At 51.0% G+C, this 18,450-nt stretch overlaps 2 protein-coding genes across 6 annotated transcripts in view; one reads left to right on the forward strand and one right to left on the reverse strand.

The window, feature by feature from the left end:
- The first annotated feature begins 25 nt into the window (after nucleotides 1-25).
- Nucleotides 26-10,080, forward strand: Qpctl (glutaminyl-peptide cyclotransferase like). 3 transcript variants are annotated; one of them, XR_778444.3, is made up of 8 exons: nucleotides 26-706; nucleotides 1,190-1,333; nucleotides 2,341-2,622; nucleotides 3,873-4,025; nucleotides 4,127-4,226; nucleotides 4,590-4,706; nucleotides 6,642-7,439; nucleotides 9,640-10,080. XR_778444.3 is itself a non-coding variant. In XM_010614601.3 (7 exons), exons 1-7 carry the CDS (start codon nucleotides 500-502, stop codon nucleotides 6,785-6,787), a joined length of 1,149 nt encoding a protein of 382 aa, XP_010612903.1. In that variant the 5' UTR covers nucleotides 26-499; the 3' UTR covers nucleotides 6,788-7,673. The 3 variants fall into 3 exon arrangements, 1 of the variants encoding a protein (XP_010612903.1); XR_778445.3 differs by having other exon boundaries at nucleotides 6,642-7,264; XM_010614601.3 differs by lacking the exon at nucleotides 9,640-10,080 and having other exon boundaries at nucleotides 6,642-7,673.
- A 2,106-nt stretch (nucleotides 10,081-12,186) lies between these two features.
- The window catches only part of Fbxo46 (F-box protein 46), a 15,159-nt gene continuing 8,895 nt past the window's right edge, over nucleotides 12,187-18,450 (reverse strand). Inside the window, exons 1-2 of one of the 3 annotated variants that reach the window (XM_010614598.3) lie at nucleotides 17,785-17,917; nucleotides 12,187-15,312 (exon numbers count right to left, since the gene is read on the reverse strand). In XM_010614598.3, coding sequence (XP_010612900.1) covers nucleotides 13,423-15,237 — 1,815 coding nt within the window. In that variant the 5' untranslated portion in view covers nucleotides 15,238-15,312; nucleotides 17,785-17,917 and the 3' untranslated portion in view covers nucleotides 12,187-13,422. The other 2 variants (XM_010614599.3, XM_010614597.3) reach the window with 2 other exon arrangements.

Here is an 18,450-nt window from a genome sequence, read left to right on the forward strand (position 1 = left end):
CTCAAATCCTTTTGTTGTAGAAAAGTATAGGTTGAAAAAAGGAAGTGACGTGCCTGTCCCGTCCTCAGGGGCGCGGCCTCGGCGAAGTCAGTCTGCTCCTAGCTTCAGGGCTGCGCACCCTCCTCTTTTTCTTAGGGACGGCTCCCCGAAGTGTCTATTGATATTGTGGCTGTGGCATCACCAAGCCTACATCCGGAAGGGCCCCAGCCTGTGCACTAGAGAGGCTCCACGATCAAACGCTGCTGATTGGCTCTCTCCCCTCGGAGGCCGTCCTTACTCCTTTCCAGCTCCCTCTTGGGCTGTGCGGCCCTTAGGAGAACCAACGCCAACACCCGAGGGAGGCAGCGAGGCGTGCCCTCAGGATGCCATTGGTTTCACGGCTCATTGGGTGGGAAGTGCAGCCGCTCTTGTTGCTCATTGGTTTTGTGATTCAGTGGGTGGAACTCGGCCGGGCCTAAACTCCATCCGCGGCTGGGGACCGGTTTCAGGCACAGCTGCCATGCGTTCCGGGGGCCGCGGACGGCCCCGGCTGCGGCTCGGAGAACGCGGCCTTCTGGAACCACACTCACTGCCCAAGCGCCGCCTGCTACCGCGGCTGCAGCTGTTGCCGCTGCTGCTGGCTGTGGCCGTGGGCTTGGCGCTCTACATCGTCTGGAGCGGCTGGCACCGCGGCACTGAGGAGCTGTCAAGGGGCCGGGAGTTGCGGGTGAGGCCAGGCGGGGCTCCGGGCACCTGGGGACCTCCATTTCCCACTCCCGCTTTCAGAGTCTCAGGTTGACGTGGCTGTATCGTATCGCCTTAGCCGCAGGTGATCCTTTCTTTCTCTGTCATTTGCACGCTTTCCCAGTACCCAGTGAGGCTTCGCGCTCGTTCTGTAATAGTTGCTCCCGCTTAAGAAGAGTCTGCTCTGCTGTAGTGAGCTTGGGAGATCTGGGTTCCACGCCTCAAGTCAATCATTTGGAAGAACCCCTTCCTCCTACCAGGGTCCGATTTGTCTGTCAGGATTAAGGTAGTTTTGACCAGAAGGGCTTGGAAGGGACCTTTCCCAAATTTAGGATTTATCCTAGATGCCCGAGGGCGCTCATTACCAAGAGGATTCAGAGCTCAGGGCGGCCACAGCGCCCGGGGTAGGGTCAGAATGGGGGGGGGTGCTCTCATTTTTCTCTTCCCCATCTTACCTCCCTTGAAGGCTCCGCTAGTTGGAAACCTCCCTGAAGCAAAGCTGCGGAAGGTGGTGGGACAGCTGGATCCTCAGCGGCTCTGGAATACTTATTTGCGTCCTCTGTTGATTGTTCGAACCCCAGGTAGCCCCGGTAATCTCCAAGTCAGAAAGGTAAAGGCATTATATGGTACTGCCCAACACCCCTCCCTTCGCCAGGCCTCTAGAAAATGGAATTAGACATCCTGTCCAAGATACTAAAGCAGATAAAAGGCAGAACTGGGGCTGTGATGGGAGGTAATTGGACTCGAGTCCCACATAACCACAGGCTGCATTTGTCCCATCAAAAGCTAAGTATGCACTAGGGACAAGCAACAGACAGCCCTGGGTGGTGAGAACCAGTATGATCTTCACACAGACAGTGAAACCAAGGCCAAGATGCTATACGTTTTGCCTATGTCCCACAGCTAATAGGTGGTATCACATCCCTATACTGCCTTCCAGATACTGTGTCTGGTCCCACCTCACCTTGGATTTCTTTCTTCCTTTTTTTTCTCTTTCTTTCTTTCTTCCTGGTGGTGGTACTGCGAATGGAACGCAGGGCCTTTGCACTAAGCTGAGCTATACTACGACCACTTCTTCTTTAAAATTTTCAGGGCTGGGGGTTTAGCTCAGTGGCACCACTCGTGCCTCGCAAGCACAAGGTCCTGAGTTCGATCCGTGGTACACTCCCCCCCCAAAAAAAATTCAGATGGTCTTTCTAAGGGACTAAATTGCTGGGGCTGGGCTTGGGCTTGCACCCTTCCTGCCTCAGCCTCCCAAGTGCTAGGATTACAGATGTGCAACATTGTATCAGGCTGTTTCTTAATCTCTCTGGGACTCAGTTTCCCCTCTACAAAATGCATTGGCAATCTGTATTCCATAGGACTTCTAGAACAGGGCGTGGCACATAACAAGCACTACTGAAGAATAAGCCATGATTAGTGTTGTTGGCATCAGGAGGTGGATCGCCCCAACATCTGGCACCCAGTAGGTATTGGGCAGGAGTGAGTCAGAGAAATAACCCCTACGTGGGGACTTTTGAGTCGACCTGACTGCTCTGCATGGGTCAGGTCACATGGCCCTTCTCCCCACCTCCTCCCCAGTCCCTTTCCACCCTCCCACCTCTCTCTTGCCACTAGTTCCTGGAATCCACACTGCGGGCCCTGACAGCTGGCTGGCATGTGGAACTGGATCCCTTCACAGCCTCAACGCCTCTGGGGCCACTGGACTTTGGGAACGTGGTGGCTACACTGGACCCAGGAGCTGCCCATCACCTTACCCTCGCCTGCCATTACGACTCGAAGTTCTTCCCCCCGGGCTCAGCCCCATTTGTGGGAGCCACGGATTCAGCTGTGCCCTGTGCGCTGCTACTGGAGCTGGTTCAGGCTCTGGATCTGCTTTTGAGGAGGGCCAAGCAGCAGGTGAGGAATAGGAGCTGGGGAGTGGTGGGCCACCTCCACCCTTCTCCTCCTTGCCTTTGTCATCCATGTCTCCTCTGCCCAAACCTTCCCGTGGCTTCCCCCAATACCAGAACCCTTATAGTGTCCCCTGACGTGCACTGTTACCCCTCTTGCCCTTCACCCCTCACTCACTTTGTATAGTCACATCCACTCTTCATCTCTCAAGCCCACCTCGGGACATTTGCACTTGCCCTTGGCTCTACATAAAATAGATTTTTTTTTTTAAAGAATAGATTTTTTTTAAAGCCATCATGATGCTTGTAATCTTAGCATTTGGGAGGCTGAGGCAGGATGATTGCTGTGAGTTTGAGGCCAGCCTGAACTACATAGTGAGACCCTGTCTCAAAGAAAAAGAAACAAAGGTTTGTTTTTTTCCTCCTTCCTGACTGGTTCTTGCTTTTTATACAGGTGTCTACTCCAAAGTTATCTCTTCAGGGACCCCTTTCCCAGCCACCCTAAAATAGGTCCCTTGGTCTCTATCTCATCCATGGTTTTCTGTTGATTGGTTTGCCTGACTCCTCAGGTAGAGTAAGTTCCATGGAGGCAGGGACTCACGTTTCTTTTGTTTCTTGCTGTATCCCCTTGGTCAGAATACAGCCTGGCATAAAATGGGGTGTCAATAAACATTGGTGGAATGGCCAGGGATTTAGCTCAGTGGTGCTTCGCCTGCCTTTCAAGGTCCTGAGTTCGATTTCTGGTACAAAAAATTGTGGAATGAATAAAGGAATGGAAGTATAGATCACATCATGCTTCTCCCCTCCTCTCACCCTTCCATGGATCCCCAGTGTCCCTATAACAAATACCAAACCCCTTGGCCCTTGCTAACCCTCTGATCTCTGAAACCTCTCTACCTGCTCCCGGGCCCCAGCCTTGATCCATATTGCTCCTTTGACTGGGAACGCGCTTCCCTCTGCTCCAGTGTGCAACCCCAGAGCCCTCCCTACTGGGTCCCACCAAGCCCCTTCCTGTGCTCTCTCAGCCCTCTAATTCTTGGAAGCATCTGTCCTGACTGCATTTCACTGCGTATCATTCATTTGTGGGTCTCCCTCTCTTTTTATGTATTTATTTATTTTGCCAAACTGAGCTTGAGGAATAATTATCAGATCTAACCCATCTTTAGTTTTTTGTTCTGTTTTTTTGGCGGTACCGTCTTTAGTTCTTTATGACAGGGCACATGGCACTGAGCTGGCCCTGGCCACCTGTTCCCCCAGGCAGCCCCAGTGACCCTGCAACTGCTCTTCTTGGACGGCGAAGAGGCGCTGAAGGAGTGGGGACCCAAGGACTCCCTTTATGGCTCCCGGCACCTAGCCCAGCTCATGGCGTCCATGCCCCACAGTCCTGGCCCCACCAGGATCCAGGCCATTGTAAGTCCAGGGTCCCGCTGCGTTCTGGTGAGGGAGAGAGAGGGAGCAGGGGGATTGGCAGGGTCCTGCTCAGCCCTCTCCAGTCCTGACTTCTTGCCTAGGAGCTCTTCGTGCTGCTTGATCTCCTGGGAGCCCACAGTCCGACCTTCTATAGCCACTTCCCCCACACGAACCGCTGGTTCCATCGGCTGCGTAGCATCGGTAAGCGTGAAGGCGGCGTCAGGCACCTACCTGGCTCATGGGAGGGCGGGCCAGGAACAGATTACCTCCACTTCCCGGTCTCTCTAAGGAAGGAGGGCAGAATCTTACACTCATGGCACGAAGGCCGCGTGGTGATTATAAATGAGCCACCCTGGTGTGCGACATCTCCGGTTTCAAATCCTTTGTCTGCCTCTTACTCCTTGGGAATGTGGGTTAAGAGTCTTCATCAGTCTGAGCCTCTGTTTCCTATCTGTAAAATGGGCGTGGTGCCAGTGATAATCTACCACATTCATTCACGGGGTGACCAGTGCTTTACTGCTGAGACTACCTGAGCCTTGCCCTCTGATCCCCACCCCCCTCTAGAGAAGCGTCTGCACCGTTTGAACCTGCTGCAGGCTCACCCCCAGGAAGTGATGTACTTCCAGCCCGGGGAGCCGCCCGGCTCTGTGGAAGATGACCACATCCCCTTCCTCCGCAGAGGTATGGCCAAGCAGGGAGGAATGGGGGCCGGTGTCCGAGGAAGTCACAGCTTGGGTTGGCCCTGGCCCCTTCCCAGTGCTGGGGACTGGTGGCGAGTGGTTCCCCTCTTCATGTATCAGTTTCTCCATCTATAAAATGGTATTGCACAGTGTCATAGCATACCAAGTACGCTAATGTGTGTAAAGAGCTTGTTTGGACCAGGGTCCAGCACAGAGCAGGCCTTCAAGAAATGTTAACTGTTACAATTTATGCCACAATGATTACAACACATATTCTTTGTTTTGTATTTGAGACAGTTAGTTTAGGCTGGACTTGAACTCACTATGTAGCCCACACTGGCCTCAAACTTGTGGTGATCCTCCTGCCTTGGCCTCCCAAGTGCTGAGATTATAGGACTGTGCCATCGTGCCCAGCACAGCATATATTCTTGATTTTCTTTCAAGGCTCTGGTGGCTTTGTAGAATCACCAAATGAACTTTAAAATATGCCCCGTCATATTGCAGGCCTACTGGACCACCATCTTGGGTATCTGCTTGATTTTTACAAAGTTCCCATGTAATTTTGATGCACAGGGTTGAAAATATCTGGTATAGGAGTTAAGAACGTGGGTTTTAGGTGGGCATGGTGCTGTATGCCTGTAATCCCAACACTCAGGAGGCTAAGGTAGCAGGATTGTGGAAAGTTTGAGGCCAGCCTGAACTACAGAGACCTTGTCTTAAAAAGACTAGAAAAGAAAAGCCAGGTGTCATAGCACAGGTTTGTAATCTCAGCACTCAGGAGGCTGAGGCAGGAGGATTGCCTCAAGTTCAAGGCCAGCCTGAACTGCATAGCAAGACCTTGTCTCAAAAAAAAAAAAAAAATTCCAAAGTTTCCTGCATGCTAGGTAAGTGCTCTAGCCTTAAGCTACCACTCACTGCAGATTGCAGAATGAGACAGGTTTGAGTTCTAGGATCTACACTGTTTGACTTAAAGCAGTCTGGTCTCTCACAGCCCCTATTCCTTCAGGAAAAAGAGAATATACACATCTGTGTTTTAATGAGAGAATTATGATGTCAGGTCTATAAAATGGCTGCTTACACAGTGCTTGGTATATAGGAGGTGCTAAAAACTGCTTTGACAAATTTATAATTGTCTTCCAACAAGAATACCTTCATTAGCCAGGTGTGGTGGCGCACATCTGTGATCCCAGCATTTGGGAGGCTGAGGCAGGAGGATTGCTGTGAATTCAAGACCAGCCTAAGCTACATAGCAAGTTTAAGGCCAGTCTAGACTACTTTGGTTAAAATGTCTTATTCTTTATTTATGTTTTCTTTCAGTGCTGGGGATAGAATGCTGGGCCTTGCATGTGCTAGGCGGTGCTCTACCACTGAGCTACACTCCAAGACCCAACAATGCCTCCTTTATTGATTCATTCAGGGAACGTGAAGGGAAAACCTGGGTGTGATGCCTCCTTGTAGTCTCAGCTACTCAGGGGGCTGAGGCAGGAGATAATTTGACCCCAGAAATTTGGGGCCAGCTTGGACAACACAGTGAGACTTCATCTAAAAAAAAAGTAAATTGAAGGTATTGGTAGAAAGTACTTACCTTAAAGGGTTTACAAAAAGGATAAAATGGTGTGTTCGTGTGGCCTAGTGCCTAGCACACAGCAAGTACAATATGAATGCTGTTAGAAAGAGGTCTGATGTGTACCTGGCATGGAAGATCAAGGACATCTTCCTCCTGATCTCTTCACAACCCATTAATTTTGAGTTCCTCTGATTTGTTACAAAAACAACATGTACCTCTCTCACACATGAACAAAAATTACGTTTAGAGATCAGCAAGTGCAGGAACAGTGTTTTGGTAGTGGCAGGGGGAGGTCAGGTTACCCAGCCTGGGCCTGGCTGGGGTCTGTGGTGGGCATGCAGGCCTGACGGCGTCTCCTCTCACCTGCAGGGGTCCCGGTGCTGCACCTCATCGCCACACCCTTCCCCTCTGTGTGGCACACACCCGGCGACACAGAGGCCAATCTCCACCCGCCCACTGTGCACAACCTCAGCCGCATCCTGGCCGTGTTCCTAGCTGAATACCTAGGGCTGTAGCCCGAGGGACCTTACTCTCAGGGAGCACCACCCGGAGAGTTCGCACCCAGGGTGCCTGGCACCAGCGGAGCCGGACTGGGCCCACCATAGGTGTGCTGGCTTCTCCCGTTCCACATCCTGGGCTCCTAGAAAGGACCCACTTTCCTTTGACTCTCCCAAGATGCCACCCTGCGGGGACATGGAAAGGACCACAGTGGCAGTGAGAGCCAAAGGAGTAACAGCTCGGTCCACTTGGTCTGAAGGTCTGCAGGGACCAAATGCTGTGCTTTCCATCAGCAAACTGTGGATAGCGTCTGGACCAGCACTACTCAACTAAATGAATCCTCTGAATCTGAAGTTTTCACATCAGTTCATGCTCCACTCGATGCAGAAAGGGAACCAAGGAGGTGGAAGCCAAGGCTTCAGTGCTCCTAATTTATACCTGAGCCAATGGGCAGTAAACCAGTGTTTTCAAGGGATTAGAGATCAAAGTAGCAGGTAAAACATTCAGTGAGTCTCCTCGCTGCATCATGGGAATTTTGCATAAGACAGAAGGCAGTGGTTCCCAAAGTATTTCACCATGGAACCTCTGTAAGAAACACCTCACAAAACCAGGGTACCTCAGAAGACACTTTGGGAAACCCTGGGTTTGGAACATCTGAGAGGGTTTCAGGTAAGAATGGGTCAGACCTAGATTCACTGCAAAGCAGTTACTCCAAACCACCCTTTCCTGTGGGTACACCAATGAGATGGTGGTGTACCTGCAAGGCCAGGGAGGAATTTCTGCCAACCCCACCTCATCCTCCGGGTCAGCTGTGGAGTTTATTAAGAAATGCAGACTTGGGCTGGGGATTTAGCTCAGTGGACACACACACACACACACACACACACACACACACACAGAGGGTCCTACTGTGTAGCCCAGAATGGCTTTGAACTCTCAATATTCCTGCCTTGGCCTCCTAAATGCTGGGACATGCTGTCCTTAAGGACATAGTGTGCCTACTCAGCTATTTAGCAAACCTAGTGAAAAATAAAACCCTCGATGAGGGAGCCAAGTTCAAGTTCAGGTACAACTCTGTAGAAAAGCTTGCTTAACAAGCCTGTGCCAGGGCCTGGATTCTACCCACAGCTAAAATGGAGGGTTAAAAAATTGGAGGTAGGGCTGGGGATTTAGATTTAGCTCAAGTGATTCCACCGCCTGCCTTGCAAATCCAAGGTGCTGAGTTCAATCCCCAGTACCAAACAAAACACTGGAAGTGAGCTGGGCGTGGTGGCACACTTCTATAACTCCTGTACTCAAGAGGCTGAGGCAGGAAGATCGCTGGGAGTTCAAGGCCAGTTTGAACTACATAGTGAGAACTTGTCTCAAAAAAAACAAAAATTAGGGCCGGGGATTTAGCTCAGTGGTTCTATTGCCTGCCTTGCAAGCGCAAGGACCTGAGTTCAATCCCCTGTACCCCCCAAAAAAATTAATTAATTAAATAAAATAAGTGAACATTGGTCTCCTGAGTTAACTGAAGGCTTCAAAAGACACAATAAACTTGAGGGCTGAAAGTCGGGTTATCAAACAAGGATGAAGACAGTCCTGGTTCGAGTTTTTCCTTGGTGGCTGACGTTCATGTGTCAGGCATAGTAAGCACTTACAGCAAATTCATTTCATTTTCCCCCAAACCCTGAGGTGGGTAGAGTTTCGGTTCTCACCAGCTGTCTGAAACTCAAAGCCTCACAGCTGTGCCCCCAGCCCCCACATCCCACCTCCCTTCTCCACCAGTGCTGGATGAAGACTTGGTTAATAAAACATAGCATGTGGCTTTTACCTTTTTCCTCCTGGTACTGGGATTGCACCCAAGGCCTTTGCACTGAGCTACCACCTCCCAACCAAGCCTTTCTTACTTTTTAAAACCTTGCCAGTGGTGGTGGTACACGTCTGTAATCCCAGCACTCAGGAGGCTGAGGCAGGAGGATTGCTGTGAGTTCAAGACCAGCCTGGGCTACATAGTGAGTTTCAGGTCAGTCTCAACTACATAGTGAGACCCTTCTCGAAAAATAAAAGAAATTTTAAAAATCTTGATACAGAGTCTTCCTATGTCCCTAAGTTGGTAAACCTGGACTTGAATGAACAATTTTCCTCCCTCAAGCTCCCAGAGTGCTAGCATTAACTGACGTTTAAATGGCTTTCTGCACATTTTTGGCTTGAGTTTCAAGTAAGACTTGTTAGATCCGTATTACAGGTGAGGCTGCTGATGTCCTCCAAGGTAATGTTTCCCCAGGTACCAAAGCCAGCAGACCTTGCAGCTCCCATTCAGACTTGACATATGGGCTTCCACAGCTTTGAGACCACGGGTGTTTTGGAAACACAGCTGCTGAGCACTCAGTGAAAGCTTCAGCATCAGCCCACCTTAATGCAAAAATCTCAAGGGTGCCAAACTCCAAAACTTTTTGAGCAGTGGAAAATACTACACCTCGGCCAGGGACAGATTGCAGTTACAATGCAGATGCAGATAGGCAAGGTGGCACAGAGCTGTCATTCTAGTACTGGGGAAGCTGAGGTGGGAGAGTTGCTCGGAGTTTGAGGCCAGCTTGGGCTACGTAGTGAGTTCAAGACCAGCCTGAACTGCATACCAGGACCCTGCCTCAAAAACAAAAAACAAAACGCAGGTGCACTAAAAGTACGGTAGAAAATTATCTTCAGGCTTTGTATATAAGGTGAATATAAAGCGTAAATACATGTGTAGTTTCATCTTAGATCTCATTTCCAAGATATATGTACACAAAAATAACAAAATTGGAAAAAACCCTAAATCTGAAACACTTCTGCTCTTAAGCATTTCAGATGAGGGATGCTCAACCTGCATTCTTTTTTTTTTCAGATTAAGAAACAGCTTCTGCTGGGCGTGCTGGCACATGCTTGCAATCCCAGTACTCAGGAAGAACTCTAGTTCAGACCAGACTACTAAGAATATAGTAAAACCCTGCCTCAAAAAGAGAGGAGGGAGACGGAAGGAGGAAAAAAGAAAAACAAAGTAAGCTTCAGAGGAACCAATTGCCTAAGCTCACAGAGCTGGGTGCCTCTGGGACCATGTGTCTGGGTGTACATTTTTTATCATTTAGTCTTTGCACCATTCTAATTCCGCAATGTATGGTAGCTTTTGCTCTATGCTTCATAACCTTCGAGTGTGTTTCTGTGCTTCCTATAATCAGCTTTATTTCAGTAAGCCTTTCTTTAGTTGTGTCTAATTTGCCCTTGAACCCAGTTGTGGAGTTTTTGAATTTTGGTCACTCTTTTTATTATTTCTGAAAGTATTACCTTTGGGCTGGGGATTTAGCTCAGTGGTTCCACTGTCTGCCTCACAATCGCAAGGATCCGAGTTCAATCCCTGGTACAGAAAACAAAAAAAAAAATCCAAAATGATAGTACCAAAATATTACCTTTGGGCTTTTTCCTTTCCAGTCTGCTAGGCAAGTTTTTATAGTTTGGAGTCCTCTGATTATTTCCGAGCTTCTCTTAAATTTTTTTATCTTTATAGCTGGGTATGGTAGGGCACGGCTGTAATCCCAGCACTTGGGAGGTGGAGGCAGGAGAATCACAGCAAGTTCAAGGCCAGCCTGCACTACAAAGCAAGTCCGTTTCAAAAAAAGACCTTATTTTTGTTTTTCTTGAGAAGGATCTTGCTATATAGTCTAGAAAGGCCTTAAATTTGCTATATAGCCAAGCTGGCTTCACATTTGATCCTGTCCTAGCCTTCAGAGCGCTGGGATTATAGCAGTGAACCACCATGCCTAGCTTCTTAAAAATTTAAACAGTTTCAGCTGTGTGTGTTGGTGAACACCTGTAATCCCAGTGCTCTGGGAGGCTTATGCAGGAGGCTTCAAGTTTGAGCAAGCCTGGGCAATTTTGTGAAACCTTGTCTCAAAATAAAAAAGAGGGGCTAGGGATGCAGCTCTGTGCAAAGTGCAGGGTTCAGTCCTTGCCACTGCAAAATGAAGTTTAAGATAATGTTACATGTTATAATCTGTGACAATCCCGCCACCTGAGGCCTTGTGGTTCTGTCTTGGGGAGTATTCCTGTTGGCTCTGCTTTCATGCATGTCTATTTCCTACTCATTGTCTGAAAAGTTACACGTGGGATTCTATTTTTTGTTTTGTTCCGAGATAGGATCTCACTGTGCAGTTCAGGCTGGCCTTGAGTGGACTCACAGCTTCACATTCATGATCTTGTCTTAGCCTTCAGAGTGCTGGGATCACAGGCATGCGCCACCACACTCGGCATTACTTGTGGGATTCCAGATGGCCATTACTACAGCTGTTTCTGATGGGCCTCTCAGCAAACAGTACCCTGGACCACACAAGGGTTGTGACCCTGGCTACAGGCTAATTCTCAGGGTTGATTTTTCCTTTGGCCTTGGACCCCCTCCTCTGCAGCCATTATCTTTACATGAGTTCAGTTTCCTGAGACCCCTGTACCTCTTAGTTCCTATGAGGTTCCCCACAGTGGGTAGGCTGTGGCTCTGACTTCCACCTATTTCTCCCCATCAGGCTGCCCAGTAGGAGATTCAAGTTTGTTTACATCAGTAAATGCCCTCAGACCAAAAGTGGCTTCAGGGCCCTTAAAATTCTGGCCCGGTGGGTCCTTAACGTATTTTAGGAACTATCTTCTGCTTTTAAGGAAATTTCTTAGGTCAGCTGTTTTCAGCAGGAGGGACAAGTAATCTAACCCACCCTTCATGAGAAACTGAAGCCCCATAAAATCAAGCCAAGATTCATCCATGTCTTTGATCCTAAAACCTAAACACTTAATAACTACTCTGACATCCTACACTCTCTGGAAATTGATTCCCTAATAAGAATGTCAGAGATTGCTAGGGCTGTCTCCATAGGTACTCTTTTTTGTCTTAATCCCCCCTTTTCAATTTAGTAAAACAATTAAGAAACTATTTTAAAATTTTAATTACAGGGATCTTTAGTAACAGGTCAGGCACATTGCACTCAGCTAAAAGACTGTATTTCCCTTAGCCGGGCGTGGTGGCACTGTGCCTGTAATCCCAGCACTCAGAAGGCTGAGGCAGGAGGATCACTGTGAGTTCGAGACCAGCCTGGGCTACAAAATGAGTTCCAGGACAGTCTCTCGACTACATAGTGAGACCCTGTCTAAAAAAAAAAAAAAAAAAAAAAAAAGACTGCATTTCCCAGCCTCCCTTGCAGCCCTGTGCATATTGGACTACACACTGACCAGCACTGACCAGGTAAGATGTATATGAAAGTACATATAGTGTAGTACTGGAAGGAGAAAGGGGCCTTCCCTGCCCACAGAAAGGAGGTGGCAGGAGTTCTCACAGCCATCTAAGACCACAGGATGAGGGTAACAGCCAAAGAATGACAGAGTAGTGAATTCACAGGGGCATGGACTGAGACCCACCATACTTGCTTAACACTGGATTTCTAAAGAAATAAAAATGATCTTATTCAGGTGACTACTATTTTGAGATTTTAAAATCCAAGCCAGCACAGATGAGAAGAGTCAAAAATAATCTCAGGCTGAGGAATGTGGTTACAGATCCCTTCTCTACTTTTTCCATCCCATCGTGCACACAGGCCCACAGTTCCCTTTTCACCCCAACCGCCCTCACCAACACACAGACCAGACTGGGCCCAGCCTTATAAATATTGATTTTATAGAAAGAACCAATTCAAAAATTGGCCAGACGCCACATGCTAGAATCTTCCAGAACCACAATGATGGAAAAACAAAACAAACACCCCAAACAGAACAAACAAAAATACCCCAGACCAAATCGCCTGAAAATCAAGGTCCCAATTGACCAAAAGGTTCTAAAGTAACCTGTTTGGGGTGATGAGACCCCAATGCCTCAGCAAGTACCCAGAATGGAAGGAAAAACCACCTAGAAATTCAAACCCACAGTCCCTGCCCTCCACGCTGTCAAGAGCGAGGCAAAGGGCTTCACAGCTTTACTGGGGGAGGAGTGTTGGCAAAGCTTAAATAATGGGGTTGGGGAGGTGTCCTGCACTCCAGGGATTTTTTTTTTTTCTTCCCTGTAGAGGAAGGGGAGATATCGGCAGATTGTGGCTAACAGAACAGTAACTTTTCTTTCTCTAAAGGGGATAACATCTAAAAATGATAGGCTGGCAGAAAAAAGTGCCAAGTTGGATCTGCGATCTAATGAACCCTAATTCCAAAAGAAGTGAGCCCTGGGACAGGAGGTTTGGAGGTACCAACCTGGGGTGCTGCAGCCTCTCCCAAGAAAGGGGCTCCAGAGGCAAAGAGCTGGAGGGCTGGAGGGAGCAAAGAAAGGAAGCCAGCATGGGGGAAGCCTTGGGTTGTACCAAAATTAGCTGCCGTCTGCTCCCTGCTGGTGGGTCCCTGGGGCGTAGAGAGTGGCAGGGAGGGTCCTGGGGCTGAATGGAGAAGAAATTGAGATGCTGATAAAAAAAACACCCTACTTGAGGGTCCCGGGCCCTGGGTCTAAAAAGTACAAAACCAACAGGAGTCAACCAGAGTGTCCTCTTGGGTCCCCCGGGACGCTGGTCTCAGTTCTTCTGGTGGGGGATCAATGCTGCCTGGACCGGGGGCTGGACCCTGGCTCCCAGGAGGGGGAGGGGGTGGGCACGGTGGGCTTCCCCTCCCCTCCCCGGCTTCACCTCCCCTCCTCCCGGCCCGCTCTGCCCCCACCCAGCCCATTGCAGGGCAGCACCCAGTTGTTATCGTGCAGGCCCAGGCGGCAACCCGGCGTCTCTCGATCGGCTCGGCGGCAGCACATCCAGTAGGAACGTCCGTAAGGCAGGTCATGGTGGTAGGGCTTGGGGTGCCAGCGGCACAGGGACACGTCACCCTTCTCGTATCTCTTGCGGCACTGCTTGCAAGGGTCATCGCGGTAGAGCGGGTCTCGGCTCCAGCGTGAGTCTGTGGCACGCACACCGAATGCCTCGATGATGCCCTTGAAGTGGTGGCAGGTGCACTTGAGGGCAGCCAGGGCCCTCGTGGGCAGGAAGCTGAAGATCTTGACCAGCACGTGCTCGGGCAGCAGCAGCATATACTGTCGTGGCTCCAGCAGCCGCTGGATCTTAAAGCGGATTTCTAAGAAGTCGTGCGACACGTGCCGATACAGGCGGCACAGGGAGGTGTCCGCTGTCCCCTCAGCATCGTCCGGGCCTGGCACCGCGGTTGGCACGTCCGCTGGGGGAGGCTCAGGGGGCCCATCTGGCCCCCGAGACTGGAGGAAGAAGAGCTGGCCGGGTGGAGGCGGCTCCTCAGGGCTGACTGTCAGGCACACTGTCTCCTCCTTCACATTCTTGGTGCCGTCCTTGCCGAAGAAGACGCACTCGTCCACCACGCCAGTCACCACCACGTCCACGTGGAAGCCTGAGGCTCCGCAGTCCCGGGCGGGGGGTGGAGGGGGGGCCGGGGGAGTGTCCTCAGGCCTGGCCGGGGCTGGGCTCTCACCCTCGCTGGCTTCATCCGCCCTGGCCAGCAGGAACTCCACGTTGCTGGGAAGGGCATCCCGGGAGGGGCTGATGAGCTGGTACAGGTCACAGGTGATCTTGTCTTTGGCTCGGGCCCCAGGCCCCGGACTGCCAGGGTAGGCACAGCCGGGCCGGCCCCCGCTCCCATTGGGTAAGCTGCCATCTGGTGCCCGGGGCTCCCGGCCATTGGAGATGCGGAAGGCGATGCGCACCTCACCCGGGCCTGGCCCAGGCCGCTCCTCCTTGCGGAGGCCCTTGGTTGGAGGATTGTCCCGCTGGGCCTCGAAGTGGGCCACGGCCTCAGCCACACGGCTGCAGTCACCACCACCACCGGAACGCCGCTCGGACGCCAGCCCCTTGGCAGGTCCGCCCTGCTCAGCTGACACAAAGACCACAGGTGCTGGCGTGGTGGGGCGCGGATAGCTCTGCAGGGCCAGGGCAGCCCTCTGTTCGACCAGGGCCACCATCTCGGCCACAGAGAGGAGATCAAGGTCCTCCCCAGAAGAGGTGGGGCCCCCCTCAGCAGCCGGTGGACCCTCCCGGCCCCCTGGGTCTGGAGGAGCCCTGCTGGGCTCCAGACAGCGCCTTCTCCGCTTAGCCTTGGAGCTGTCACTGCCCCAGTGCCCCTTGACCTTCATGGAGCTGGCCCGGCTACCTCCGCTGCACTGGTGTGCCACAAAGAAGGCCACTTTCTCCTTCGTGTTTCCTGGCTTGATAACATACCATGTGTCTAGCAGGACCCGGCCCTCATCACCTGCAGCAGAGGCTGAGAGAAGAGGAGCGGACTGGGAGCTGGGGGCATCGGCGGGCAACGCGGGTGGGGTATTCTCCGAGTGGGAGGGCCCATGGTCTGGCTCCGCCCCGCTGCCAGGCTCAGGGCAGGCTGGCGGCTTGAGCACAGCAGAAGGCGGGCGCGTCTGGTTCTGGGAGTAGGTGCCAAAGGGCCGGGGGCACCAAAGCTGAAAGGGCAGGAGACTGCCACGGTCCATTCTGGGCGTGATAGCAAACAGGCAAGGAGTTGCAGGATCTCAGGACCAGAACGGTGGGGGAGCTCCACATGTCACCTGGAGACAGAAAAGAAGGTTGGGAGCTGGAGAGAGGTTGGGAGGCTTTCCTCCCAGAATCCCTCCACCACCTCAACCTGTCCAGAGGGGACAAACCAAATGAGATGGTCACTAGCCACCCTGGGGTGGGTTGGGGTGTGTGTAGCTCAGGGGTAAAGCACCTGCCTGGCACCAGAGGGGCCATGGCTTCCATCTAGCACCAGAGAAAGAAACAAAAACAAAAAACAAACTCTACTCCTTCCCGCTACTCAGGTGCGTAAACAAGGATGCAGATGGGATCTCAGATCGGACTGTAACCCTAACTGGCTGCCTGCTCTGATCCCAAAAATCCATCCTACTGCCACTGCCCAACTGCCTTAGCTCACAGTTCAGAGACCTCCTGCTGCCTGACCTTTAAACTTAAGTGAGAGTACTCCTGGGCAGACAGGCTCCTCCCTCTTGTCTTTGCTCACCCAGTAGCCTGGTTCCTGAAAATAAACAACAGGAATTCCCAGCTCTGTCTACAGCTACAGCTGCTTGAGCTCACAGAGGGAGGAACAAGGTGGGCTAGGCAGGAAAAGAAAATCTGAAGTCAAAGTCAGACAGGCTTTTTTGCGGGGAGGGGGTTCATAAGACTCTTTGGGAATCTCCCCTTTTTTGGTACCAGGTATCGAACTCGGGACCTTATGCTTGCAAAGCTGGCTTCAGACCACTGACCTGAATCTCCAGTCCCCTCTTTGAGAATCTCTTAAAGCTGTGCATCCTCACCTCAAAAAACCACATTCTTGCAAAGGCTCTCTGGTCACTGAAGCACAGCCACAGAGTCGTGGGATAAGAAGGCTGTTCCAGTCTAGCTCCCTCCTCAAACTAAAGTAAACTGAGGTTTAGAATGAGGAAGGGTTACACAGCTAATGGCACTGTGGATCTGGAGCAAAGCCAGCTTCTCAAACTTGGTTTCTGGACTCTTTAGTTCAGGACTATCTTGAAAGTGGCTACTTCATTTTTTTATGTGCAGGACCTAATCTGGAGACCATTTTGGTAATGTATCTGATATAACTATTTTCCATTTACCATAAGTAGCAGAGGCCTCAGTCTCAATCTTTCCCTCACCCATTTCCTTCTAGAGAGCTCAAAAAAGGAAACCTTGCAAACCTCGTGCCTTCCACAAGCCTCTAAACCAGACCAGTCGGCGAACAATGGATCAAGGGCCAAACCCAACTCAATGTCCACATGAAAGTCTTACAAAACACGTTTATGGCTGCTTTCATGCTAGGATGGCAGAACTGTACCAGACTGTACATGGCCTGAGAAGACTGAAATAGTCATTATTTGGCCCTTGATGGAAAAAGTTTGCCAACTCTTGCAGTATATATAGACTGTTCCTCTAAATGTGGGCAGTTCTAGATAATCTGACACCATTCAAAGTTGAGACAGTCTCCACAGACATCACTAACAAAGAGCCCCAATACTGACTCCTTATCTCCCCAACGTGCCCCATGTCCAGAATCTTAAGCTCTCCCCCAAACATCCAGATCACTTGAAATCCTCCTTAATCACCCACAATATCCCCCAGCACGAAAGGACCCAATTTCAGAGAACCTCTCACAGATCCCAATGCAGCAATCTCCAAGTTCACAAACATTAGTCTCCTAACACCCCCACATAGTCCTTAATTACACAAAAAGCCTCCCACTCCTAAATAATACACAAAAGCTCCCTAAAACTTATGACGAATTCCAAAACCAAAGAAATAGTTCTCAAAGCCAAAAGGGACCCCAAAGAAACCTCACAAATGTTACAACAGCAAACACATGCTTATTGCATGAGTTCTGGGCACTCTTTGAACAACTGCTGTCCCTAGGAAGCAGGTAGTGTTAAGAGAAGTTCCTGCTTCCAGGTGAGGCACAGAGGTAAGTCTCTCCCGGGATCAGACACGTAGCAAAGTCAAGACAGATGAGCCCAGGCATTCTGGCTCCAGAGCTGGTACTCTTAGGTTCCTTGACCGCCTGCTGTCCCCTACCCCCACCCCCAGCACTGGTGGTCTTCCCTCTGAGCTACGTCCCCAGCCCTTTTTAAAATTTAAATTTACTGTTGTTGAGAAAGGACCACCCTAAATCACCAGGCTGCCCAGTGTGGGCTCGAACTTTCTACCTCCTGCCTCAGCCTCCCAGTGCGCTGGGATTACAAGAGTGCGTGCGTCACCACTCCCTGCTCCTCGATTCTAAATCTCCCCAGGAGCCTCCCAAATCCTACCTACCAAACCCCGAAACTGAAAAGGAGACTACCAAAACAGCCAAAGCTCGCGCGTTACAAAAGAACCCAAACCCTAAGGCGCCCTTTAAGCTCAAGGGAACCCCAACTTTCCCAAAACACAAAATATCACTTGAATGCAAAAACAGCCCCTCCCTGATTTTATAGCCGCCCCCTCAAAGGAACCTTCAAAACCCCTCGGGTGACCAGTAAAACCTAGACACGCCCCCAAAGCACCCTCACCCGCAGCGCCTCCCCCAGGCAGTGAAGCACACGCAGGCGCAAGAAGGGAAATGAGTGCCCGCCCCCTCTTGCAGCGGGCTGTGCCTGAGCTGGCGCTAGGACTACCTTCCCTCAGCCCCGCCCCTTTGTTGACAGACTCGCGCGTGACACCCTCAGCCAATGAGTGGCCTCCGATTGGGGTCATGCCCATATAAGGAAGGCATTGGCGAAGGGGCCCAACTTCGAAATGGGGAGGAGTAGGCCAGAGGTGACAGGAGGGGGTGATGGAAAGGAAACAGCCAGATGTAAGGGAGTGGGGAACAATTCCCAACGTCCAGCTACACGGAAATTAGGCCCAGACGCAGGCTACTGCACTCAAAGGAAGGCTTATTACTCCACGGTCCCTCCAGAGTGGAGCCCTGATTGACAGGTGAGATTTAAAGGGCCAGGGGGTCCAGGAATTGAGAACTCCCAGTCAGAAAGCAGTGCCTAGAGAGGTGCGACAGTGCCTCGGGAACCGTGGAAGAACGGAATCACGGCTAAACTTGGCACCAGAATCACCTCACCTTTTTAAAAAATGGGTAGAGGACTGGGGATTTAGCTCAGTGGTGCTGCCGCCTGCCTCTCAAGCTCAAGGACCAGAGTTCAATCCCCGGTACTGGCGGGGGGGGGGGGGCGGGGGGGGGG

This window comes from Fukomys damarensis, unplaced genomic scaffold (assembly GCF_012274545.1).
Source record: "Fukomys damarensis isolate Sample0158 unplaced genomic scaffold, DMR_v1.0_HiC HiC_scaffold_19, whole genome shotgun sequence".
NCBI classification, from domain to species: domain Eukaryota; kingdom Metazoa; phylum Chordata; class Mammalia; order Rodentia; family Bathyergidae; genus Fukomys; species Fukomys damarensis.

Excerpts from the sequence above, each read along its gene's own strand:
- Qpctl (XM_010614601.3), top strand. The coding sequence starts at position 500 with ATGCGTTCCGGGGGCCGCGGACGGCCCCGGCTGCGGCTCGGAGAACGC. Across the intron at positions 707-1,189 it reads CAAGGGGCCGGGAGTTGCGG|GCTCCGCTAGTTGGAAACCT; the intron begins GTGAGGCCAGGC and ends CCTCCCTTGAAG. Across the intron at positions 4,026-4,126 it reads CCACCAGGATCCAGGCCATT|GAGCTCTTCGTGCTGCTTGA; the intron begins GTAAGTCCAGGG and ends CTTCTTGCCTAG.